The sequence below is a fragment of the Protopterus annectens genome, chromosome 7.part0, assembly GCF_019279795.1.
Source record: "Protopterus annectens isolate FY-2018-M chromosome 7.part0, PAN1.0, whole genome shotgun sequence".
In the NCBI taxonomy this organism is placed as follows: Eukaryota; Metazoa; Chordata; order Ceratodontiformes; family Protopteridae; genus Protopterus; species Protopterus annectens.
Window position 1 is genome coordinate 525,609,834 of NC_056739.1, and position 27,361 is coordinate 525,637,194.

A 27,361-nucleotide genomic window follows, 5' to 3' on the forward strand; every position below is an offset into this window, starting at 1 on the left:
CCATGGCATGTTGTCTGACATATGCCTCATTTATCAAAGTGTGCGAGCATGCCCAATGTGAGCTTTTCATATGTTGCACTCTGAAGTCCACCACATATTTGGGTGTGTGTGAACTTCAACAATATCTCACATTTATGGTGTGTTGGGTGTCATGTTGTGTACTAACTGGCCAACTGCTTCATGTCTGCCACAACAGGGATTATACTGTGCCTGCAGGGATTGCATGGTATACTTTGCAGACAGTTCTCAACATACTTTCATAATGACCTAACACTGTAGTACCGTGTATTGTACTTGTTCAGTACTTTCACTGTGGTGGACAGTATCCTGGGCTTTAGTCCTATGACTGCTTGACATCTTCATAGTGAGCACAACAGACTGTGTAGGGGCCAGTTGTGCACATATGACCATGTTGCATTATGTTCAGATATGGACTACCTACACCAGGCTCATCCAACATTGCTAGTGTATTCCACAACATAGGTGGACATTGGCAAACACTAGCAATGTTCCCTAGGCCATTTCTGATGCTAGTCACAGGGTGTGTTTGTCCTTCGATACACATTGTAACTGAAATTTGCCATGACATATGTCATGGTTAGCATACTGTGTTTCCGTCTACCTCTGACATAACAGTGATACCCAGGGTTAGCCTACCATCTCCCATCCACTCATCAGGATTCCTCTTGAGTGGTGTCGATATGTGACTCTCTGGCTGACCTGTACCAGGAGTTTACTGAAGAGTGGGGGTGCCCTCTGTGTTATGGATCATTCTGTACAGTTTTTCCTATGTATGTCAGTGCTAGGGTTCAGGTCTCTCATGTGCATAGCTCACTGCCATTCAGATTGTACAAGGTGCAACATGTTCATTCATTCCAGGTTGGACATGGCTTCATACACCAGGCACAGCTTTCCTGTAGCTGGGAAGTATGGCGGTGTGTGGGGCTGCAGTTTGTTTACTCAGGCAACACATGGCATCTGTTCATGCTCTTTGCTACTCCTGGTGGGGTACTGTTGTGGACTTTACAGTTGATGGAGGTGTCTGCTGCGGTATATCCCACAGGGGCTATTGTAGTCACTTGTGACGCTGATGGAGGATGACTGCAGAGCCACAGTGAGTTCCCCTTATCTACATCTGCCAACCTTCATGTTTGGGTGGGTATATAGTATACGTTTCTGCGAACACTACAGCCACATGTTTGTCCAGTGCAGGATATCTATCACCTTTTGTACCCAGGTCTCACATTACATGGTAGGTACCTCATGGGTTAACACCTGTGTGGTAATTTGTGGGCACTTACTGTATATCCACGGTGGTTGTCTATACACAGTTCTGCAATTAGCTTGCTGACATGGCTATGGCTACAGTTGTCTGTTTGTAGGTGGCCCTTTTGTGGGTTGCTTGTGTCAGCTGGGGGTCGGATATGGTGGGCTGTTTGTACTCTGCATACATGTTCAGTCACAGTCCTTCCATGTTGGCCTATACCTATGGGACATATATACAGAACGGGGGGCAAGACCAGGCCTTGTGGGATGCCACTCATATCTGCTTTGTAGTCTGACATGGATGCGGCATGTCTGACCATGTCAGTTCTGTCCTTGGTCTGGTTTGCAACCCCACTACTGACATAGGGGTATATATTTAAGCTGGTGAATATATCCATACTGAACTCGTACGGTATTGTCTAGAAGCATGTGCACGGTCCAGCTACACTGTGTGGACCACATTGCCCTCATCAATGACCTTAATGACTGCTTCAAATGGGTCAGACATGTTTAGGGGCAGGTTCTGCAGTTACGACAGCCACACTGTGTGGGGTCCAGTATCAGTAGGTCCACAATAGCCTTCTGTCTGCGGTACATACTCATCCTTTCCATAGCTGTGCAGAACAAGCTTGTCAGGATCCTGGGGTGGTAGTTTGAAGTATCCATTCAGGCAACACCTTTGTTGTGATGGACCGCTGTTGTTGTACACTGCTCTTTGGGTACATATCCTGTGGTAAGGCTGACATTGGGCAGTAGTGTGATTTGGCATTCCATTATTTTTGGAGTCCATGTTGGCCTCAGCACAGGACACCATCACATACCTTTGCTGCTGTGTGTTCTGCTTTGCAGATGATGGCTGTTACCTCAGCATCTGCAATGTCAGGGGACCATCAGTCTGGTGGGATAGGTATTTTGCACTCTGGGGGGGGGGGGTTGCACTGCATCTGACAGGTTGTATGTTAGCAATATGTGTGTGTGTTTGGTATGTTGTTTGTAATATCTGTGTGATTCAGAGCATATCTGTGGATGCCCAACATGGTTCCTACCATCAGTTGGGTAAGCCTTGTGATTATCCTTACTGTCCTGTACGTTTTGTATCTTCATAGGTTCATGGTTCATACTAGACTATACACCCTAGGCCATTAGTTAGCCTAGCCAGAGTGTGTGTGTCTTTCGCCACCCCTTGCTATGTTCTATTATGGCCATTTATGAAGTTCTTCACTGTGCCTCTGTCTGGTCGTGACACAGTGAGGACCCCCAGTATACATGTATATACATCCATCCACTTGGCAATATTCATGTTGAGGGGTGTCAGTGAGGGGCTCTGCCTACCATGGATTGGGATCCTGTTTCTGGGTGTGGGGAGCCCCTGGGTTATGTATCTGTCCCTCCAGCACATCTTATTTCATTATGTGTTGAGGCTGACATCTGTGACTCTCACAGCTCCAATGGCTTTGATTTCCTATGGTGGAGCATGCCCATTACTCCTGTGTTGGACATGGCCTTATATAACAGACATACAATGCCTCTGTGTAGGCAGTCTGTGACTGCAGTCAGCTGGGGTGTCTACAGCCAGGCAGCATATGACATATATTTCACACCCTTTATCCTGTTGGTGGGGTAACTATGAGGTCTTCCGAACCGCTGCAGGTGTCACGTATGGTGCATCCCATATGAGTCATTGTACTAGATTATGGGTCTGATACGGGAACAGTACAGCGGCACAGTTACCTCTGTTGATGTGGACGTGAATCCTTTCATGATACGGTGTCCAATATCGACAATCTTCATAGCCACATTGGCATTGTGAGTGTCACATGACAGATTAATGTCGACCTGTGTCCCTAGGTCCCTGATTACTCCTTGCATACATAATGGTTTGACACCTATGTGGTAATTTGTGTGTACCTTGTCTGGTATTTGGTCGGACATTCATACTGTCCAGTGTCTTCAGGATGTCTGGGTGGAGTTCTTGCATGTGAGAGTGTGGTCTGTCGCATGCTACAGACTGTACAGCAGTTTTGACTACAGTTATGTGCACATGGGTGGTCTCCGATGCTTTGTGCATTGTCAGTTACCTGGCCATATGGGTCTCTGTGCTGCATATGGATACTCCCCCTCCTTTGATGTTTTGGTGCAGGTGGTGGGGCCATAACACATGATATGTGATATAACCTAGTAGTGCTGGTGTGCTATCACTAGGCTTGCAGCAGGCTTCTGTCACTGCACAGACATCAATGTTCTCCATAATGGGAAGTGCCTCAGGGGCATGCATATTGCAGTTTACACATCTGGCATTGGTCAGCATTACCCTTATGTTTCCTACCACTTATGTTTTCTAGGGTGGTGGGTAGTCTTTTTGGCCTTGCCTACATATGGCTCTATGGAGGCGGCAAAGGCCTTATCCAGTATCCAGACGCACACGGGTAACAGGTGCAAGCCATCCCTGGAACAGCAGCATGGCTTGTCATGCTTGACATCTCAAGCAGACAGACATTAAACCCTCTTGGACTGACAGCTGTAACTGTGCCAGCTGTTAAACATGAGCATTCTGTGTTTGCACTGTGGCATCATTCTTGGTGAGGGTTGGATGCTGCCCACAGCCAGTGTCATACCGGCCTGAGGTACATACTCAGAGGGACCATCCATGTCTCTTTTCATGTTGACCAGGGAGGTACTTCTCAGGTAATTCACACCAGCATGGACATTGAGTGCATCATATTTCTGCTTGCTTTGGGGTGACCTGCGTACTTGTGTTTTGTGGCATTTTGTGGCAGCCTACAGGCAGCTTACTCTACCCTTTCCCTTGTTCAGTCTGGTGAGTGGGACAGCAGTGTGTCTGCCTATACAGACACCTATTATGACTGTATCAGGCATGTTGTTTCTCCTTCTGGCCTGTGACTGTTTGGCACACCAGCTTTGCGTACTATTCGTTGCATATGCTATGTTTGAAGGTTGTGGTTGCTTGTGATCTGCTTTGGAGGCTTCTGTTGGTGTAGTGTTGTAATTAAGGCCTCCGGGAATAGTTGTCTGTGTTTATGTGTTTGGTTTACAGTTGTGGTAGGTCTATGTGGGACTGGGTTTGTGGTGTATGTGGTTACCTTCTCCTCCTGACTAGTTTTGACAGTACTGAGTTGGTGGAGCTCAAAATCTGGTTTGGATACATGGATGCATATATCACATATATTTGTATTTATTGGGGGGTGTTGTGGTTGTCTGTGTACTTGGGACTGGTGTCACATTGCCTCTGGATTCACAGATTCTACTTGTTGTGGCTGGACTTAGTGGATTGTATGTGTGGACATATGTTATTGCCATACTACTGGTCAGTGATTACTTCCCTTTTTATGTTTGCTCTATCATGTAGTAGCTTCCTCATTCTCTTGCATGGTTTGGTAATGGCTGGAGTCCAGCATGCCAGATGCCTGCATGTATGGCATTGTGTGTTGTTGTTATTTGTGATTGCATACTCCAAGCATTCCTGGCTGTGTTCATGGAATGACTGTATAACATGTTCTGTGGTGTGTCCCATATTCTGCACTTGCACAGGGCCTTTTGTGGATTCAATATCGGTTTTGAGGGCTGCAACCTATGCTTTACACATGTTTTTCACTGTGGTATTCTGGCCAGGGACTGGGGTCAGGATGTGTATATCCAGTGTGATTACTCTATGGTCTGGTCTTACCAGTGAGGGGTACACTTCTCATCTTGCCATCCAGTACACATGTTGCTGATTATCACATCCAGTATGCTTACCCTCTTGTGGGAGTGGTACATTGTTCCTGGGCATTTTGGTTTATGGATTCTGGGAAATTTTCTCCTACTGTGTTGGTGCTAGTATAATGCTCCCAGTGTATGTCTGGGTATTTTCAGTCAAGCAATATAATGTGGTTTGGGGTCTTGATATATTCATGTATTCCGACATAGGCCAGGTGCAGTTCCTGGTATTAGGACAGTAGTCTGCAGCAGGCTATATACTGGGAGGCGGTTTTAGCCATTGGTATTTGACCATGGCTAATCCATGCTGCTTCTTGTTGTGGTACCAACATGGGGGTGTGGTTATCCTTGCCATTTCTGGCTAGTCACTCTCCTTTTGTAGCTTGTTCCATGTTTTGCGGCTGTACAGCACAGTATGAGGTGTGACCTGGTAGTGTTAGGGTGCTGATGTGAGCCTTGACCCAGTTCATTATTACAGGACTGGTATCTACATTCTCCATACTGTGTGCGTTTACACTGCACACATCTTGCTGTTTAGACATCTGTCATTGGGTAGCATTACATCTAGGTTCCTATCCCTTGTAGAACCTATGAAGGTGGGTTTGTGTTTTGAGACTTACCTATTCAGGGCATGCTGTGGGTACTGATAGCCTTTGCCAGTATCCATGGGGCATGGCATGATAGGTGCACATCACCTCTAGCAGGTGGTGCATCATGTCATGCTCCGCATGTCTTCCCAGCCTGAAACACATTGGCTCCCCTTTGACTAACTGCATTACTTCAGCCAGTTATTACACTTGATCATCCCATCGTCATTTTGTGGCTTCATGCTTGGTGAGGGTGGATGTTAGTCAGGGTGCTCATGTGTACATATAGTACATGGTGTTACATTACATAACACATGTCATTCATACCTCAGGTGGTGCTGCAGGGCTGCCTCTGTTGGATGCGCATATTACACTTCCCTGTACATGTTTGTGATCAGGTAATGTCATTTTAGGCATCCATGTTATTATTTGAGTGAATCAGATGGGGTATCATTCCCATGGTTCCTACTGAGCCAGTGTATGTGCTATGTGTTGCCTCTTTGCCAAGGCCAGGGCATACTGGGCACACCTCCTGCTGCCTACTGGGGCAGGCTCAGGTTGTTCCTCCTCCGAGTCACGCTCTGCCTGTGATGGCCTTGGCAATGGTGGGGGGCTGTTTGGCCCGACCCTATGCTGGTCCTGCTGCAGCTGTTTTCGCAAGATCATATTATGTAGCATAGCACATACAATGACAATTTGGGTACATGTAGTTGGTGTGTACTGCAAGGCTCCACCAGATGTGTCCAGACACCGGAACCGTGACTTGAGCAGCCCAAACGCACGCTCTATTACATTACGTGTTTGTGCGTGTGCCTCATTATGGCATTCCTGTTCAGGTGTGTGTGCGTTTCTAATGGGTGTCATCAGCCACGGCTCCAGTGCATACCCTGCATCCCCCACTAGATGTCCGTGTGGGATGTCCCCATTGGCAAATGTCTGGTACAGCTGCGTCAAATGCCAGATGTGGGAATCGTGGTAACTCTCATGGCAGCCAGCACACACATTCATTATTATGCCCTGGGCATCACACACAACCTGGCAGTTGATGGAGGGGAAGCCCTTGTGGTTAATGTAGACCCTACCCTGCTCACCGGCTGGTGCTTTGATGCGTATGTGCGTGCAGTCTATTGCACCCACTACCTCAGGGTATTCCGCTATTTGCTGGAAGAGATGCATATTGCTGGCCAATAACTCATGGGCATTGGGGAAATATACATGATCACCGACATGTGCTGACATGGCATCCAGGAACTGGTGCAGTACCCTGGAGGCTGATGCCTGTGATATCCCCATCATATCGCCAGTTGGTCTCTGGAAGGTACCTGTTGCTAGTATTCTTAGGCCAACACATACCTTGGTTTCCACTGGGATGGGTTCCCCTCTGTTGGTTCTGTGTATGAGGCGTGGCCTGCACAGCTCAACAATTTGCTGCAGGAGCTCTCTGTCCACTCTATAGCGCTCTACTATCTCCAGCTCATGTAACCTGTGGTAGGTGACACTGGGCCTGTACACTCTTCTCCGTCTCCTCACTGTAGCTTGTCTGGCACCATCTGCATTGTCACCACTCTCAGCAAGTTGCCTATGTCTCATTATGACAGCTATGGCAGCCCCTAACATTTCTGCTCTGAGTTAAGCTTTTTCAGTTTTCACTTCTATTAGCTTACTCCTGTCTTGCAGTGCCTCTTAAGAGAAACATCCTGCAGTACTGTTTGCAGAGTTTTAAGTGCTGGGCTGGGCTACTATTCTGCCTGTGTAATTGCCTGCTTCTAATTGTTTTCACCTGCTAGCTTCAGCAGTTATCCCTGCTAGCTTCCTATTAATTCTGTTGCTTCCTTTTTCCTCTCTGTTTCCTCAGGGGGGAGCAACGTGCATACCATCAGAAACACGCTCACAGTGGCTTACACGTGCGCACACGTGCTTACATGGTTCAGAATCTACTTATTTGGGTTAAAACACGCGTACACCCGTGCAAACACTGTTACACATCTGCCAACAGCCTCCAACATACTCAGCCTGCCCTACACGCGCGCACACCCACGCAAACAGTGTTAAACATCTCCCAACACGCTCCCACATGCTCAGTCTGCCTTACACGCATGCACACTGCCCTACTCGCACTTCATGGCGCGCACACGTGCGCATGCACGCCCAGCAAGAAACTTGGGTGTAAGTAACAGTGTACACCTTCCATTTCTTGACTTTCCATGACTTATCTAGTGGCACACCTCTTTCCATGATCTGTGTCTGTCATCTGTCATGTTACACTGACCTCCAATGAACTGCATTTCTTTCTACCATTCTCCCCTGTGATGTCACCTATCTCCTACTTTATTCCTCCCCCTTATCTATCTCTTACACTACTCAGACTGTGCTCATTTGCTATGTGACTGTGAGATTCAGTATCCTAACCCTCATTTACATGAGATTGCCTACTAATGCTTAGTTACATGTCTTAGACTCAGCTTTCCCCCTTAGCAACCACTACATGGTGGCCATGTTATTTTTGGTCTGCTGGTCCCTGCATTGTAATTCCATGTATTGCAGGAAACCCACAGTTGTGGGTTTATAACCTTCTTTTTTATAAAAAAATTATATTTTTAATATTTTGGCATCGGGTTATATTGCCAATGGCCACATATTTGGCCATTGACATGCTGCCTGAGTCATATGCACCCTTTTTTGGAGCAGACATGGCTCCATTGTGGAATTTGCAGAAACGTACACAGTTGTCAACTGAGTACATTTCTGCAGCTAAAACGTCTCTTACACGGACTGGTTTCTCCTTCGTGGATCGCTAATATACCTCATTTGCATACCTTTCGGCTGCAAGTGAGGTATTTAGCATGTCCACGCCCAGTCCGTGTAAGAGACGTTTTAGCTGGTCTCTTACACTGAGTTTAGGGCTGTTCCTGGATCGCGAGGCTTGCATGGAGTGTTGCACGTCTCTTACACTCTGTGCAAGCCTTCGTGAATCCTGCCCATTATCTGTTACATATGTTACTTAAGCATAAGTAAATTTACTCAGAGAGAGCTTAAAACTTTACTTATTTATTTATTATAAGTAGGTGGGCCAGTCTGAGTAGTTTTTAGCTATAACAAACAGAACATAGTACTTATTAATACATATAATACTGTTTGCTGCTATGCTTGCATCAAATCAGTGTATTATACAACCACTATCCTACAACAAATAACATAAAGTAAGTAATGCATACAGACTTACAAAGTTAAACACTCAGCAAAGTATTGGTAGCAAGGTTTGACATTACTTTCAGGAAGAGAATTTGTCCCATAGGAGGGCACAAGGCAGAGAAAACTGGGCCAAAGCAGCACCACAGTGTGAGGACAGACACTGACCAATAGAATTTGTAACCATGACCTGATGTAAGCATAGTGCAATAGTTCATGCAGGAATAGTGAGTAATAATCAGCAGTAACTAGGTTATACTGCCTTACATTCTCTGATTAGGTACTACTTATCTTATGTCAGCATACATCAATAATTCATAAAGGGATAATGAATAATAAACAGTTACTAGGCCATACTGCCTTACATTTTCTGATTAAGTACACTGCCATTATGTCAACATACTTCAGTAATTTATGCTGGAATAGTGAGTAACAAGCAGTGACTAGGTTATAGTGCCTTACATATTCTGATTAGGTACTACTTACCTTCTGTCAGCATATTTCAGTACTACTGACCTTATGTCAGTATACTTCAGTAATTCATGCAGGAATAATGAAAAATAAACAGTAAACTAGGTCATACAGACTTACATTTTATGATTAAGTACTACATTAAGTATAAATACATACTCTGCAGATACATTTAGAACTCAAAGGCATAATTTCAGGAAAAATATGGATACTGCTGGATTTCTTGCAGGGGGGTGGCCAGGGTGGTGCAGCAGTTAACATTGCCACCTCACAGCAAGAGGTTCTCTGGTTTGATCCTTGGCTGGGGTGCCTTCTGTGTGGAGTCTGCATGCCATCCCTATGGTCACGTGGGTTTCCTCCAGGTGCTCTGGTTTCCTCCCACATCCCAAAGACATGCTGTAGGTGGATTGGACACTCTAAATTGGCCCTAGGCGTGCGTGCATGTGCCTTCTGTGGAAGGTTGCATGCTGGGCTGGCAACTCAACACCATAAAACTCTACTGTCACTCTTGAGCAGACCGGTGATCTGCTGTGGCGACCCCTAACTGGGAAAAGCCAAAAGAAGAAGACTGTCTTTTATACTCTTGCAGGGTATTTTTTTAGCTGCAGGTTATTGGTTTAGAGTATAATTTTCAGGGCTATGTGAGGGAGAGCAGAGTGAGAGTACAATATACAGGGATTTATTTTAGGTTAAGAAATAATGTTACAACATGCTAGGGGCAAACAAGTTTATTAAAAACATGAAGGGAGCCAAATTACTGTGGGGGACAGACTAAAGGTGCCTTCGGGGTGGGAGGTTGGCATAATGGTTAAGGTGTTTACCTTGCAGACACAAGGTGCAGGGTTTGATTCTCCCATGGAATAATTGGCTAAGCTTAAAATGGCCCACAAGGGCACTTTGCTTAGTGCTAACCTATGAACCTATTTAGACCCAGGTCAGCAGTATACAGTACATAGGATTTCAGGAGAGTATAAGATATTAACCTTAGCCAATTGCAGGTCGAGCTTCAGGCAGGAGATTCTTTTAATGAGATAGTTTGAGGGGGGGGGTCTCTCTAAAAACAAAAATATATTAGGAGTAAGAACCTTTCTAGCACAGATAACTAGTCGCCAAACAAGCAAGCATTTCAACATTCACTTCAACTATAAGGTATATGGTACTCAGCAGCTCTGTAAAGCTACGAACAAAGTATTTGCTTCATTTTAATTATATGGGTCTGCAAACAGTTAAGAAACAATTCTAGAGCTTGTTTTACTTTATACAGTACAACTTCCTTTATACAGTACCATTTACAGCACACTATAATGCAAGTAATATATTTACAAGCCTGTGTACAAAGCCGTTTCCTTCTCTGATAATGTACTGATAATATAAGGTACAGGACAACAGCTAACTGCTTTGTTTCTCATTTAAAACAGCCCTGTGTATATACATGAGTGAACACGTAGCTAAGTCAAACTAGGAGCAGACATGCAGTAAGAGGTGCAGATATCAGCTATCTTTTATCCACAAATGGCACAGATCTCAGTAAATCAGTTATTTTCACACAACCTCAGTTACACTTGCAATAAAAAGCACATGGAACTTAATTACAGTGCCATAGCTTGTATGAAAGGATGTCTAACATGCCTAGAATACTCTAAATATTGTCTGAGTACATTTTAAACACTTTTTAGCTTTTTTGATTAAATACAGAGACTTAGCATGTTTTTAAAGCAGGTTTCTAAGAAAATAACATAACAGATTATAAAAGCAAGGCTGCCGACTGGGTCAGGAATCACCGGACATTTGAAAATGCGGTTTCAGGAAATGTATTAGAAACCTCACATACATAGTGAAATAGGAAGGAGTTAAGGGGCTAATACTGACTCCAAGTGTTATCTTAGGCTTTGATATATATTTAGTATTAACTGAATGGTTGTATTTTAAACTGCATTTTTTAAGCTGTATTTTGCACCAAATTATAGACTATGTTTAGACTGTGTTTTATACTCTTGCAGGGTATTTTTTAGTGGCAGGCTATTGGTTTAGAGTATAATTTTCAGGGCAATGTGTGGGAGAGCAGTCAGAGTACAATATTCAGGGTTTTATTTTAGGTTAAGAAATAATGTTACAAGATGCTAGGGGCAAACTAGTTTATTAAAAACATGGAGGGAGCCAACCTTAGCCAATTGTAGGTCAGACTTTAGGAAACTTCAGGCAGGAGATTATTTTAATTAGATAGTTTGAGGGGGGGGGGTCTTAGCCAGTTGTAGGTCAGACTTCAGGAAACTTCAGGCAGGAGATTATTTTAATTAGATAGTTTGAGGGAGTCTGCCTCACCCAATTGTAGGTCAGACTTCAGGAAACTTCAGGCAGGAAATTCTTTTAATTAGATAGTTTGAGGGGGTCTGCCTCAGCCAATTGTAGGTCAGACTTCAGGAAACTTCAGGCAGGAAATTCTTTTAATTAGATAGTTTGAGGGGGTCTGCCTTACAAGAGGGAGGAGCATAGGGTGACATACAAGAGTGGAGGAAGATGCACACAGGTGGATTATATCTTATGTAGGAGGGCCAGTTTGAAGGAGATTGGTGACTGTAAAGTGTAGTTAGACAGCATAGGATGGTGGTTTGTAGGATGACGTTGGTGATCAAGAAGAGGAGGAGGAGTGTGAGGGCAGCACCAAGGATCAAATGGTGGAAATTGAAAAAAGGGTAATTGTGAGGTGGAGTTCAGGGATGAGTTAAGACAGGCACTGGGTGGCAGTGAAGAGTTACCAAATAGCTGGGTAACTACAGCAGAGCTACTAAGGGAGATGGCTAGAAAGGTGCTTGGTATCACATCTGGACAGAGGAAGGACGACAAGGAGACATAGTGGTGGAATGAGGAAGTACAGGAGAGTATACAGAGAAAGAGGTTGGCAAAGAAGAAGTGGGATTGACAGAGAGATGAAGAAAGTAGACAGGAGTATAAAGAGATGAGGTGCATGGCAAAGAGAGATGTGATGAAGGCTAAGGATAAGGCATATGAAGAGTTGTATGAAAGGTTGGACACTAAGGAGGGAGAAAAGGACCTGTACCAATTGGCTAGACAGAGGGACCGAGTTAGGAAAGATGTGCAGCAGGTAAAGGTGATAAAGGATAATGAGGGAAACATACCCACAAGCGATGAGAATGTGTTGAGGAGATGGAAAGAGTACTTTGAGAGGTTGATGAATGAAGAGAATGAGAGGGAGAGAAGGTTGGATGAGGTAGGGATAGTGAATCATGAAGTACAATGGATTAGCAAGGAGGAAGTAAGGATAGCTATGAAGAGAATGAAGAATGGAAAGGCTGTTGGCCCAGATGACATACCTGTGGAAGCATGGAGGTGTTTAGGTGAAATGGCAGTGGAGTGTTTAACCAGATTGTTTAATGAAATCTTGGAAAGTGAGAGGATGCCTGAGGAATGGAGAAAGAGTGTTCTGGTACCGATTTTTAAGAATAAGGGTGATGTGCAGAGCTGTAGTAACTACAGAGGGATTAAATTGATCAGTCACAGCATGAAGTTATGGGAAAAAGTAGTGGAAGCAAGGTTAAGAAGGGACGTGATGATTAGTGATCAGCAGTATGGTTTCATGCCAGGAAAGAGCACTACAGATGTGATCTTTGCTCTGAGAGTGTTGCTGGAGAAGTACAGAGAATGTCAGAAGGAGTTGCATTGTGTTTTTGTAGACTTAGAGAAAGCATATGACAGGGTGCCTAGAGAGGAGTTGTGGCATTGTATGAGGAAGTCAGAAGTATCAGAGAAGTATGTAAGAGTGGTACAGGATATATACGAGGGTAGTGTGACAGTGGTGAGGTCAGCGGTGGGAGTGATGGATGCATTTAAGGTGGAGGTGGGATTACATCAAGGATCAACTCTGTGCCCTTTCTTATTTACAATGGTGATGGACAGGTTGACAGATGAGATCAGACAGGAGTCCCCGTGGACTATGATGTTTGCAGATGACATTGTGATCTGTGGTGAGAATAGGGAACAGGTGGAGGAGACCCTGGAGAGATGGAGATATGCTCTAGAGAGAAGAGGAATGAAGGTCAGCAGGACTAAGACAGAATATATGTGTGTGAATGAGAGGGAGGATAGAGGAATGGTGAGGATGCAAGGAGTAGTGGTGGCGAAGGAGGATGAGTTTAAATACTTGGGGTCAATAGCTCAGAGTAATGGCGAGTGTGGAAGAGAGGTGAAGAAGAGAGTACAGGCAGGATGGAGTGGGTGGAGAAGAGTGTCAAGAGTGATTTGTGTCAGACGAGTACCTGTAAGTGTGAAAGGGAAGGTCTACAAGAGGGTAGTGAGACCAGCTATGTTATATGGGTTGGAGACAGTGGCATTGACAAAAAAGCAGGAGTTTGAGCTGGATGTGGCAGAATTAAAGATGTTAAGATTTGCACTGGGTGTGACGAGGGTGGACAGGATTAGGAATAAGTATATTAGAGGGTGAGCACAGGTTGGAAGGTTTGGAGACAAAGCCAGAGAGGCACGATTACATTGGTTTGTACATGTGCTGAGGAGGGATGCTGAGTATATTGGGAAAAATATGCTAAGGATGAAGCTACCAGGTAACAGGAAAAGAGGAAGGCCTAAGATAAGGTTTATGGATGTGGTGAGAGAGGACATGCAGGTGGTTGGTGTGACAGAGCAAGATGCAGAGGACAGGAAGAAATGGAAACAGGTGATCTGCTGTGGTGACTCCTAGTGGGAACAGCTGAAAGAAGATGACGATGATGATGATGATGATGAGGGGGTCTGCCTTAGCCAATTGTAGGTCGGAATTCAGGAAACTTCAGGCAGGAAATTCTTCTATTATTTTCTTAATTAGATAATTTGAGGGGGTCTGCCAGATTATAAAAGCAAGGCTACCGACTGGGTCAGGAAGCACCAGACATTTGAAAATGGTGGTTTATGGAGGTGTATTATAAACCTCACATACGTAGTGAAACAGGGAGGAGTGAAGGGGCTAACACTGACTTTATATAGATATAGATTTTATCTCAGTCACAAAGTTTTGCAGTCATTAAATTATGAATCAATTCATAACATGAAGGACTGGATTCCTACAATTCCTAATGCTGGTAGTTGCATTTTTAAACTTTTTGTTGTTGTTATGTCTTTCAGCTTTTCCTGGTTAGGGGTCACCACAGTGGAACTCCTGTCCACTAATGAGTGGCAGTAGATTTTTACGTGCCATGTTGCCAGCCCTGACACACAACCTTCAACGAAGGTACACCCATTTACGCATGTCTCCACGCAGAAGATGCTCTAGCTGAGAATCGAACCGAACAGTGTCTTATTGTGAGGTGACAATGCTACAGCAGCACCACCACCTCATTTTTAAACTCCTAAATAAAAATATGAAGTCGTAGTCGTCATATGGTGTATAAAATTCAACATTTGATTTATCACAAAAATATGCTGCTTGATATAATTATAAGTCAGATAAAAGGCAGTTACTTGCCTTTGGACAAAATGTTATTGTTTTTCTTCTCTCTCTCTCTCTCTGCTGATTTTACCAAAGTGGTCGATCTGCAGCACAGTACTTGAAGCTGTGTGAATTGAGCACTTGTGTTTTGAATAACTTTCAGGATCTACTCAACACCAGTAAGAAATTGTTAAAATGTCATTATGTTGAAAGCGTTTTTAATGAGTATTGCCCAATTATGTTTTCCCATAAAAATGTAGGCATTTGTCAAACTACATCATGCTGGAGAATAATTAAAAACGTGATATGCCATTTTATCTAATAAACTTTGTTGGGTACAGTTGAGAAGCCTTGTCTGCCCAGGAAGGAACAACACAAAGTGGTCAAATAACAATGCTGCTGCATACAGAAGCTGTCATGTTACTGCACAATTCTCTGACAGAATAAGAGACTGCAGGTTAATAGTGTATAATTAAATAGATGTGTGTGAGTTTGTGTCTACAGGTATACAAATATATCATATACTTGGGGAAGACAGCAATATAGTAAACTGCATATCTTGGACTCAACAGATATTTTGTAAACTGACTGGTGGCTCTCTGGAAAAAAGTATTCAGTTTCTCTCTTCCTTGTTTATAAAATAGCTGACTCTAAGACATGCATCAAGATTTGTATTCTGCAAACAATTTGCTTTTCACAATATACGCATTACTTTCTTATTTTACAATATACTCACCTTTGTTATTTCTATAAAATATTCCAGATACGTGTAATTTCAAAATAAAATTTAAAACTAGTTTAATTTAAATAATATGATGAACACTTTAAAGCCTGCACAAATAAATGTTTACTATTTTTACTATTATGTTTTATAATTGCTATTTTCTCATTCAGTTGTTAAAGTCAGAAAAAATCTATTTATACAAAGAATAAACAGAAAATTATGACTTATGTACAGGTAATACAGGGTGATTACTCTTTGTATATTATGTTTAGCAACAGGTTAAGACATATGACTACCACCTTGGCTATCCCCTTGAAAGAGGCCATTAGCCTAGTGGAACTAACCTGGTCAACAATGTGTAAATACATAAAAATACCAAACATGCTGCTGAAGTAGGCAATATAAACTGAAATTAATAATTTGTATTATAATGGCTTTTATGGTGCTGCAGTAGCGTTGTCGCCTCACAGCAAGACGTTGTCCCGTTCGATTCTCAGCTAGAGCGTCTTCTGTATGGAGAAATGCATGAATGGGCATGCCTTCATTGAAGGTTGTGCATCAGGGCTGGTACCTCAGCACGTAAAAATCCACTACCAAACTTTAGCGGACCGGAGTTCCGCTGTGGTGACCCCTAACCGGGATAAGCCGAAAGACACAACATTTTAAAAGAGAAAAAAATTGTTAATTATCACATTGCTCTGTATTATTAATTGCATTAAAATATAAGGAGTACATACAGCCTTTTGTCGTATATGCAAGTTCAAACATCAGGCAAGTAATGTTACCAGCATGTTACAACCAAATAATTCACTCTTAGTCTGTTTCATTCACTTATAACACTATCAGTCTTAAATATTTTCTTCTAAACTATTTAACTGACATTTCAACCTTTCTCTCTCTCTCTTTCTCTGTCATTGCCCTATAACTGGGTAACAACGGATTATCAAACAATCTACTGTTTACTTAACTAAGGACTAATTAAAATTTATAAGTTGCATTACTTATTAATACATTAACACTCTATAAAATATCTGTGCATTTAATGTGTGCACATTGCACAATATATGTGGAACGTATCTTCTGTAGATGTTTAATTATGTTATACTCACTTGTATAGACAGGTATATTCACTGTAAAATATGATTATCAATTTAAATATGTTTTCTTACTCCAGTTTTCTTCATATATGATTGGCTGTTGCACAGGACATGACTGCCAGGACTAGTCTACCACAGCCCATTGACAAACAGGCAAAAAATCACATAAAAAGTCATGTTACTTTTACATGCCATATTTATTATATTGTTTACTTTCTGGAGTTTGAATTCTTTTAAAGGAATACACATCTGAATTATTAAAACTAAACTATGGAATTATGAAACAATATATCTGTAAAATATTGCATTTTTTTTTTTGGGGGGGGGGGTTAATACCGGTATTTATTTTCATTTTCCATGTGAAACATACTACTTTTCTGACCGATTATTATTAATTGCATTTTTCAGTTTTTTCCTGATTCTCTTGTTATTGCTGATTATTAATACAGGACTTAGACTGGAGTAACATGAAGCAAAGAATACCCGAGCATCTAATATTATGAGAGGTGCCCTTGGAATGGTCAGACAATAAATCCAAAAGAAATTGTCTATACCGAATAAGATAACATAAAGAGCAACCAGTAAAAGAACGGCTTTAGCTGCTTTACTTTCAGCCATTCTTCCATTTATATTTGATTTTCTAATATTTTCTACCTGTATTTTGTGTTGGTGTAAAACAGAAATAATGCTACCACTTGCAAGAATCATCAGTCCTACAAATGAAAAATCACGTAGAATGTAAAGCAGACCATTTCCTGTGTATGAGAAATAGTTTTGAAAGACAACAAAACAGAAGTTTAAATTAAGAGTATATTCTGTTGAATTGGATTTTAACTTAGCATATGTTATAGGTATTGTCCAAGAGTAAATGAACAAGTTTAAACCCCAAAGGCATAGAATTACAGGACAGAGACTTCTGGCCATAATTTTCTTTAATGCAACCCACCGACTGTTAGATGTAATGATTAAAAACTGATAGCAGCTAAGGAGTGATGTTAAACATATTGACATTCCTCTACTGACACGATAGGTATACAGAATGACCTTGCAGTCAATGTCATCAAATATTTTAAGGCCATGAAAATCTGTAATAGATATTGGGACACAACGTGAAATAACAGCCACTAAGTTCACAAATGCTATGTTTGTCAGAATAATATCAGTCATCATAAATTTGTTACTGTATAACATAATAATTAGAAAAGAAAAGATAACTGTTAGGTTTCCTGGAATTCCAACTGTTTCCAAAAGAATGAATCCAGATGTTTTCAGAATGGTTTGTACATCCATGTTACTTATCTGTTAGCACACAGAAGACAGAAAAAAGCACACATTATTATCTCTTTAAATTTGTAAAACAAATGATAATAATATCTCAGCTTTTATTCCTTGCCAATTTGTTTCCTCATAAAAAGTACCATGTAAAAATAATATATAGCATGCAAATATATAGAACGTAATCATTTATAATTTTGAAATCTTATCAATGTATATACATCCAATAGATTTTCTACTATTTAGCTATAAACATCAATATTATGTAAACAGCATTTTCTGTCTGTAGGTTGTTACTGAAATAATCCTTACTATTTTAACAATGAAGTACATGCATCTGTTTAATGAAAAGAAAATTGTTTGTAGTAACCCATTTGCAAGACAATCATTGGGGATATTAAATTCCGTAGGAAAACCTGTGCTTTGTAACATCTTGCTATGTCATGTGTTGAATCTACAAAACAGGAAGCAGTGGTACAGACAAAGTCACATACTATGTGCTTAATTGTGGTTCTGGCTCCATCATACAAGAAAAAAGTGAATTGTATTTTTACTTTCTCCAAGTATGCGTGAAATCATTGTAAGTCTATATAAATATCAAGGAATGTGGTAGCTTGAAGGGGAGCTTGCACGATTGCAAAAATATATATATATATTTTTTGTTAATTGTTAATTTGTGATTGTTACTATTTTGAGATTGTGACCTCCAACAGATATGAATTTTTTAGTTTAACATAATCATGTGTTGATTACATTATATACAGTTATTCGTATTAGATCCAGTTCCAATTATTTTTTGCTAGTGAGCAACTTGGATTTTTTCAATGATTACAGCTGTGGTATATAAGCATAGGCCATAATAACCAACTTCAGCAGCGGAAGAAGTTACCAGCTCTGTCCTCCCAGGACACCCTTAAGTTGCACACTGTCCTTAGGTCACTCAGAGAAGTACAGGGAGGAAAGGAGGACAGGTAGACCAGGTGATAGATGTGGGCATTGGGATGGCCAGAAGGTATGAAACAGAACAAATAAATTATTTTTTTTCACTCTTTCAGTCCTCACTTGTTTAGTGCAGTACATTTTTGTGTAGATAATGCTGTTAATTAATTTTTAAATCATAAGGTAATACTGAAAATATTTTAGCATTTTGTTTTCGTTATTTTTATTATCTCACTGTGGATATATCTTCCCCTCCTCTGTTTCATACCTTCTGGCCATCCCAATGCCCACATCTATCACCTGGTCTACCTGTCCTCCTTTCCTCCCTGTACTTCTCTGAGTGACCTAAGGACAGTGTGCAACTTAAGGGTGTCCTGGGAGGACAGAGCTGGTAACTTCTTCCGCTGCTGAAGTTGGTTATTATGGCCTATGCTTATATACCACAGCTGTAATCATTGAAAAAATCCAATAACTACTCCCCTCTTTGAACCATAGCTCCCCATTAGGAAGCATCTTCAATAAATGTCCTCCTCCCTGCAAATGCCACAGACATCTGACCTGCTAATCATACCTGGGGTCATCTGGACAGTAGTTAAGGCTTTATTCCTCTATTCCTGTTAACCATCTCCTTACTTTTGATATTTTAATAATCTTCCAATTGTTAGCATCTTACACTGGACCCTTAAACACCAAGTTAACTAGTGGACTTTAGGAAGTGAGCTAATACGTGACATGTCATTTTGGTGAACACGGTAGAATAAAAACAGGTGGTGCTCAAACAGTATTGTGCATATTGTATGGTATGTTGTGACTTGTCAGTTCTCATCATAGATGATGGCTCATGTTAGCTATAAGATTAGCTTTACCATTTATTAGCAATATACCTAGAATCTGATTCTAGTTATTTAGACACTAGTCCTTAGAAATAAATATCATATTTAAATTTAGCATTACTAAACTAATTAATTTATTGATGTGGCAAGCCAGTCTGCTTATACTGATATAAAAACTCCAGCTACTAAGCCACTGACTGTTTCAGTGTATATCACTCACAAGTTCATTGATACATATGTGGTTACTAGGCTATCAGCTAAACAGCCATTTTAAACCTAGCCAAGCTTATGCCAAATTTGTCAGAATCCTGCCAATGTCTCAATACCCCCCAATGAATTTTATGTTTGTGATATAGGCCTGTAAACATCAAGTACTGACAAGCTAATCCTATCCATTAGAGACATAAGTGCTAAACCAGGGATACATTCAAATAGCTTTAGGGACAAACTTTGCTTCACATGGATAGGAAACCTGTTCCAAAACAAAGGCATATTCTTTCACAAACATAGCTGTCCCTCCAGTGTATCCTATTTATGTTGCATATGAGGTTTAGGCCATTGGAACTGGCATTTCTGATACTATTTGTTTTGTGTTCATGCAACAAATTCCTCAGTGAGGAATCATATGATGCCTTGCTGGCTAGGCATGCATCACCACGCAGCAGTCAGTAGGAGACCAAATAAAATAATAGATCTTGGAGATGGTCCATAGATGACTTATTGTTTACATTCTGTATTCTTTTTGTGAGGAACTTCAGTGGTCTGACAAACTGTTTCAAGTGCCTGATCAGGTACAAGGGTGTGTTGTAGTCAATGACTGATCTGAATAAGAGATGAATACAGTGGAACAATATCTTCCTTGGATGTGATGTCATGCCCTTGCTATTAAGATGTACAGCATCAATATGGATGACCAGAGTAGTTTGGACCCTGTAGTGAAGTGCTAATCATACTTAGGAAGTGGAAGAGGGAGTAAATCCCCCACTACAAGATCACCTTTTGTGGGAATGCAAAGGGCTATCTGGTTGGAACGTATATTGTGGGGAAATCTGCATGCAGTAATTTACCTAATGACATGGAAGCAAATGTCATAGCTTCACCATTGTCTAAGCTGATAGGTGTAAACATAATAGAGTAAGGCCTTAACTAACAATAACTTTTAGGACTCTCTTTTTTCAACATCTAAACCTCAATACCCTAGCTAAAAGATTTGCTGAGGGATTTTGCAAGTGCAATAATGGGTTAAATACCAGATCATATACTAAAGGTCAGCTAGAAAAAGGGAACTGAAAAATGTATCAAACATGCTGATTTTAGCAAAGTCTGAGTTTATGATTTTACCCAAAATGCAAAAAGAAAGAGTAGAAGAAATAAGTGCGCCCATAAGATCCACCAAAGTTGTACACTTTTGCTTTAAACACGGCTTACACAGTATACTTTGATGAAATATTATTCCTTACTGGATTAGTTCACTAACTTACGTCCACTGGTTTGGTTGCTGGGTCTGGCACTGATCTCCCTATGATCCTGAATGGTATAAATAAACATGGATGAATGAATGAATAAATGAATGAATGAATGAATGAATGAATGAATGACTAACAAAGTACATTTTTCACTCATGAGATCAATCAAACTGCATGTTTTCCAGAACATATTTTAGCATCTCTCAGCCAAACTAAGAAGAAAGCACACCAACACAAAGAAAATCTGATGGATAGCTGCAGGAAAAATCTGCAGTGAAATGGCTACTAACTCTGTGAAAAAGTTATTACTGGTATCATTGTATCAAGGTTAGAACATTCAATAGATATGTTTTTACAGAAGAATTATCATCAGATGAAATATTTAAACAATCTGTAAGCTATGACTGGGATTTAAAGGAATTAATATTGTGTTTTCTTGTCAGAATTTGCATTCTAGTTAATGCACTATTCATAGGTGCATAGAAGATTTTTAGACTAATGGCCATAAAGCCTTACAAGCCTAACCATATCTACCCAAGTTGCCCCAACTGTCAGTGGTTAGGTAGGTAAAGTTTGCAGAGGGAATGGCCTAACCTAAGACCTAACCTAATGTCTGTTAACCATCCTTCCTGTGGCCATTTGCCCAGTCACATTGTAATGGTCAGCTTTCTCAACAGTCCCATTTCTGCCATTGTTGAAGGTACCCATCTGAGTTATTTTCTGTGCTACTGCCTCTTTCCATATTTCCTTGTGGTGTTTATTCCACTCCTTGCCACTAACCACATAATACTCCATATTATCCATCTCCTTTAACATTTAAGTTTGTACTTACATTGTTCATGAATCGTCTACTTCCAGATCACCTTGTTTATGAATCATCTACTTCCAGATCACCATAGTTACCTTAACAATTGCCTTGATACTGCAGTCAAAATTTCCCCTTCACAATGTTCTTTTGTACCCAGGCTGTTTCAAAACAGTTAGTTATAAAAATACCCATCAAGAGCAGCCCAACTTTGTCCACTGACATTTTTTCTGCTATCCACTCAGGTCCAAAAGCATTGCCTGTATATCCAAATTCCATTCATCCATCTGTCCATAACCTCTTTTCCCATTTTTGCACATATCACTTCAACAGGGACAATAATCTAGAGCCAAGGTTAACACTACCAGGTGGCTGCACGCACACTAACAACTATGATCAATTTAAAAATTCCAATATGCCAACTTCATCTCTTTGGAATATTGGAGGAATCTAGTGCATAAGATCAGGTTTCATTTAAATGTATTTTTTAGACAAAAATACAGTATTCTCTTTATATAACTCTAGAAATTCAACCATATTAAAGTATGCCTTCACAGTGTGCATATAGCTTCAGTAAATACACTTTCAATCAGTGAATATAACCTTCAGTCAAGAATACTGATAAGAAGAAAACATACAGTACATTTGAGTACAAATACATTTTGCTTGTATGGTACAAGGCTTGGGAAGCAAGGTTAAGGAGACATATACACATTTTCAGGGTTTTGGTATTATTAGTAGATACTTCAGACATAGGCAATTAAGTTAGTTCATTTGGACATGCAGAAAGTCATTGCAGTACAGACACTCGAGTATGAGTACAGAAGTCAGGTCAAATATCCAGCATTCTAGAATATTAATTATATCATTCAGGAGGATCAGAATATGAGTGCTAAAGTTATTGACATAATTATCAGAATAAGAGTGCAGATCAGCACTGTTATTGGAGTACATTTCTGAGTACAGAATTTATGAAGAGTCTAATGAGTACAGAAGCTAAGGACATTAAGATTTGATTCAGGTATTGTTGGCATCTATCTCCACTGTACATAATGAAGCACTCTTAAAAAAACTACAGCATGTGCAAATTTTATTCTAAAATGTACAAGATGATCTGGGCCATAAAGGAGAGACTAGCACATGTTCAGAACAAGTTTGGATAATTAACAGATAAAGACATATATTTCAGTTTCTTTTGGTTATTTCCAATTCATTCCAGTATTCTACAGTCATACAGGAGCGGCCTTAGGTCAACTGGTGCCCTAGGCAAAAGGGCTTTACAGAGCCCCCTACCACAACATCTGGGGCCCCCATCCAGGTCTATCTACACCAAATAAATGCTGGAAAAGTGCCCCTGCTACAGCAGCACCCTAGGCGGCCACCTAGTTGGCCTATGCCTAAGGCCGGCTATGCAGTCATATCAATTCTTACACAGTGTATCTGGAAGAAACCCATGTGAACACAGGAAAGACATACAGACTCCACACAGATGGTACAGCAGCTGAGAATCAAACTGGAGAATGTTTTGCTGTAAGACAACAACTCTATCCATTGCACCATTGTGCTACCCGCTTATCCATCCAGCTTGTTAGCAGCTTGCTAGTGGTATTCATCATGGCTGCATTAAATGTAGAGTCCTTCCTAGTTTAAGTGCTAAAGAAATACATCCTTTTTGTTAAATAAGTGACACCTGACACCTTACCCATATTTCTTGCTTTTCAAAATTATTAATTCTGTTATAAATGATACATCTCCTACTAGCATATAATGTTTTGGGTCATGCTAATACCTAGATTTCTACACAATCAGCTGTTCATGTAAATGTAATAGTTTAGAACCCATTACATTATGTTATTCATTAGATGATCTTTTTTAACAAATGCTTTAAAACCTTGGAAATACAGAAATGCCAGAATTATCACACTAATTATATTTTTCACCTCCATATTCCTATTGCAAGTGCATTGTGATTACACAGCCCAAACTGCAGTGCATACATCAATTCTTTGATAACACTTTCCCCAGATTTAATAAACACCATGTAGGAATAGTGTAAGTCCTACACAGAGTGAATGCTGTCCATGTCTGCAGCTCCACTTCGGCAGAGTGCCTTGCATATTCATGAAGGCGCACTACTGAGGGAGTGCCGTGTACACGGTTACTGAATCAGTGCTAGGGGGTGTGTTACAGTGCTCAGAGATGTGTAACACACCCCCTGCACTGTCAAAGTGTCATATGGCACTAACACATTAAAGGAAAGTGTCCTCAGATACTTATTTACAAATGTTCACATATATTTCACACAGGGGGTGTGTTACAGTGTCCATAAAACACCCCCTGCATTGTCAAGGTGCTGTACAGCACTGAAATTAAATGATTAAATGTGATTTTGATTTATTTATTTATTTATTTTTTTTAAACTTTTTTTTTATTTGTGTGTTTGCATGGCGTGGCATGACACACATCAATAAACAGGTGCCAGACATCTAAAAATAGAAATTGGATGCTTTTAATTGTTATACAAAAAGTCACGTTTAAGCATGGCTAAGCGGGTTTGTGCGGCACTCAGCAGTGCTTAAACATAATGAAAAGCTATAGAAATGTATAGCTGAAGTCCTCACAGCCAACTTAGCTGAATGTTTAGAGTTATGGCTTCATGTGCAGTAGGTGCACAGTTCGAATGTGCAGACAGACAATTCAGATTTTACATTGGAAATCATTTCTATATGCATTTTTTTTTTTTTTTTTTTTACTGACATATTTATTGATCTTTGTTAATCAGGTTAGTATAACTGGTCCAGAATCCCAGTGTCAATGGAGATATGTGGTGAAAACCTCCAGTTAAACCCAAGTGTCCAATACAGTACAGTCACACCCCAAGGTAAACTAATTAAAGTACACAGGGTGAGGTCATGTAAAGTACATACATATAATACTAAAGTATCAATAATGAGTAATTAATTTCAATGTATATTTTTTATTATGTAAAAATCTTGTTTGCCCTTAGCTACATTTTGATAAGCACTGTTAAGCCAAGCTAAGCAATGCTCAAAGGGGACCTATTTTAGCAGCACGTAGCAATGCACAGCTCCACTTAGCTGGTTTAGGCAGTGCTTAGCACTCCCAGTTTAAGCAGTCTTCAGCTCAGATAAGCGGGTTTGCACACCACTAAGAATTTCTAAGCATTGCCAGTTTAAGTGCTGCCCAACTAAGTTTAGTGGGTTTGCACACTGCTAAGCTTTGCTTAGCATTTTTGAAAATGACCCAATGATGACAAAGGGTGAGAAAATAGCCTTATTTAAGCTGCACAGGTGGGAATACAGCCAGAACCTGCTGGAGTTTAATCACTGCAGGAGCTATGGCTGGAGTTGGAAAGGGAGTGCGCTTTTGGGTGCAGTGTTGGGGCATGTTGGAGTCCAGGGTCATGATTGGTCTGCTTGTCAAAAACCATGGTGACAGACTGCTGCAGGGCCAGTACCAGGGCTTTGAATACAACTCTCAGGCCTGGGACCATCTGGCACATGACCTCACCAGTGCTACTGGAATCCCCTACACTGATGAGCAGGTGCATCATCATTATGATGACCTGAAATGAAGGAAGTGGGGGCTGTTGACCCAGTGGATCCAAGATGCTTGGGACCAGAATGCCGCAGAAGTTTGTAAGTATAGCAACTGGTGATTTATAATTTATTAATTGTAGTATGAATATGTGATAGACAGATACGCATAACTTTGTATTTCCCTTACCACAGCTGGAGAGGAGAGGACTTGCAACCTGGAGGCCCATGCAGGGCACCTAGTGAGGATGCACTGAGAGTGTGGTGAGTACAGATATATTTTGCAATAGATAGTAATATAAATAAGAAAGAGTACAGTAGTAACTGCCAGTAGGTATATTCTGTTTTGACTGTACAGCAATAACATATTAATAATGTGTAGGAATGACATGTGTATATGATATTAATACTAATGATTTGGTAATAAAGTACACTGGCATTCTAAATGTGAAGGGAATAAATAACATCCATTCATGATTTACAGGAAATACACTAGAACTGCAGTCAGACCCGTGAAGGTAAGAGTGTTAGTATTGCATAGGTTCTGTAATAACATTACATCTTCAATGCATGCATTATTTAAACTGGAGTACAACAAAGTTTGTCAAATGTATACCAATGACTGTGTCATGTCAGTCTCAGTAAAGCTGTCTTCTGCAAATTGTTCTGTGTATTCTGTTCTGTTGTTGAAGAAATCTAATTTTACACGTGTTGCAAAGCAAATATGGGTATAACACCATGGAGGGACTAAGGTTTGGTTGCAAAACAACTGTTATGCTAAAGTGCAGATTTGGAGCTGTACTAAAAGATAGAATGCAATTTGATATAATTATGCACTAACATGTGAACCTTCGCTAGTAATGTGTAAGGTATTATAGTGTGTTTCCATCAGGATTGTTTGGTGTTAACATTTGCATTTCAGCTATATGCATTCCTGAATGTAGGTATGCTGATGCAGGCAAGTATGACACAATAGTAGCTGTAGACTGCAAATATAGCATCTGCAAATATATATGGGTCAGGTAGGCATCCCAGCACCCTGATACTGTCTGTACAGATCACCCATATTCCCATCCACTAGGGGTTAATTTTCTACACCTGTATTCAAAGCATGAAAACACACCATCTACTATCTCTGTCATGCGCGAATCTCATGCATGTATGTTCAGCTGTCACTACAGTCTCCTGTGACAGTCTACTGATATTACCAGGTCAGACTTTGTCAGCAGGTGAGGTCAAGGCACATATCAGTCAACCAACATACAACAGTAGCCCAGTACCTCAGTGTGATAAGCAATACATATGTTGTTATTTTTCTACACACAGACCACAGTTTGAATCAAGGGACTGGTAGTAACATGCATTTCTAGTAACAGACAAGTAGTACTGACTATTAACAGAAACAGTCACTACTGTTAACAAATATTTCCACACAGGACTTACAGATAAAGAAATGTCTGTAGTAGCAGTACGAAGGGTATACTAATGTCTACCATGCCTACAAATGAGAGCAGGATAGGTATATAGTCCATGCATTGTGTGCGATACATGTCTCTCAAGTGTCACGCTATCACGGCTAGTGATCACTGTTGCCAATAACCTTGGACACAGATATAAATCTAGTTGAAGTATGCCTGTAGCACACTCACACAACATCAGTGCAGGGTACACCTTGTTAGACAGATATGTTACCCTGACATGTATGATTCTTCTGTAGTTATGTAGCTATAGTTCTTACAGCTTGGCCCAAAACATGCCATGTTGACATCTTTAGGGGTATGCACGTGCTGCAGAAGCTATAGGGCACATGCAGATGTAAAGTAATGGCAGACCTATAGAGTATTCAAAAGTACCGTTCTAAAAATATACCTATACAGTTGGTAATGGAATAATTTTTCTCTCCCCCCACCCCTTATCTGCATCACAAATTATTATTCTTATACTAGGTATAGAACCAGGTATGGTTTCATTTCCACATATGTTGTTCTCAAAACCTAA

General features: G+C 40.7%; 1 protein-coding gene across 1 annotated transcript; it reads right to left on the bottom strand.

Annotated features, from left to right (window-relative positions):
- Positions 1-16,857: 16,857 nt before the first annotated feature.
- LOC122806030 (olfactory receptor class A-like protein 1) lies at positions 16,858-17,778 on the bottom strand. Its single transcript, XM_044076270.1, has one exon. It carries the CDS (start codon positions 17,776-17,778, stop codon positions 16,858-16,860), a length of 921 nt encoding a protein of 306 aa, XP_043932205.1.
- Between the last annotated feature and the right edge of the window lie 9,583 nt (positions 17,779-27,361).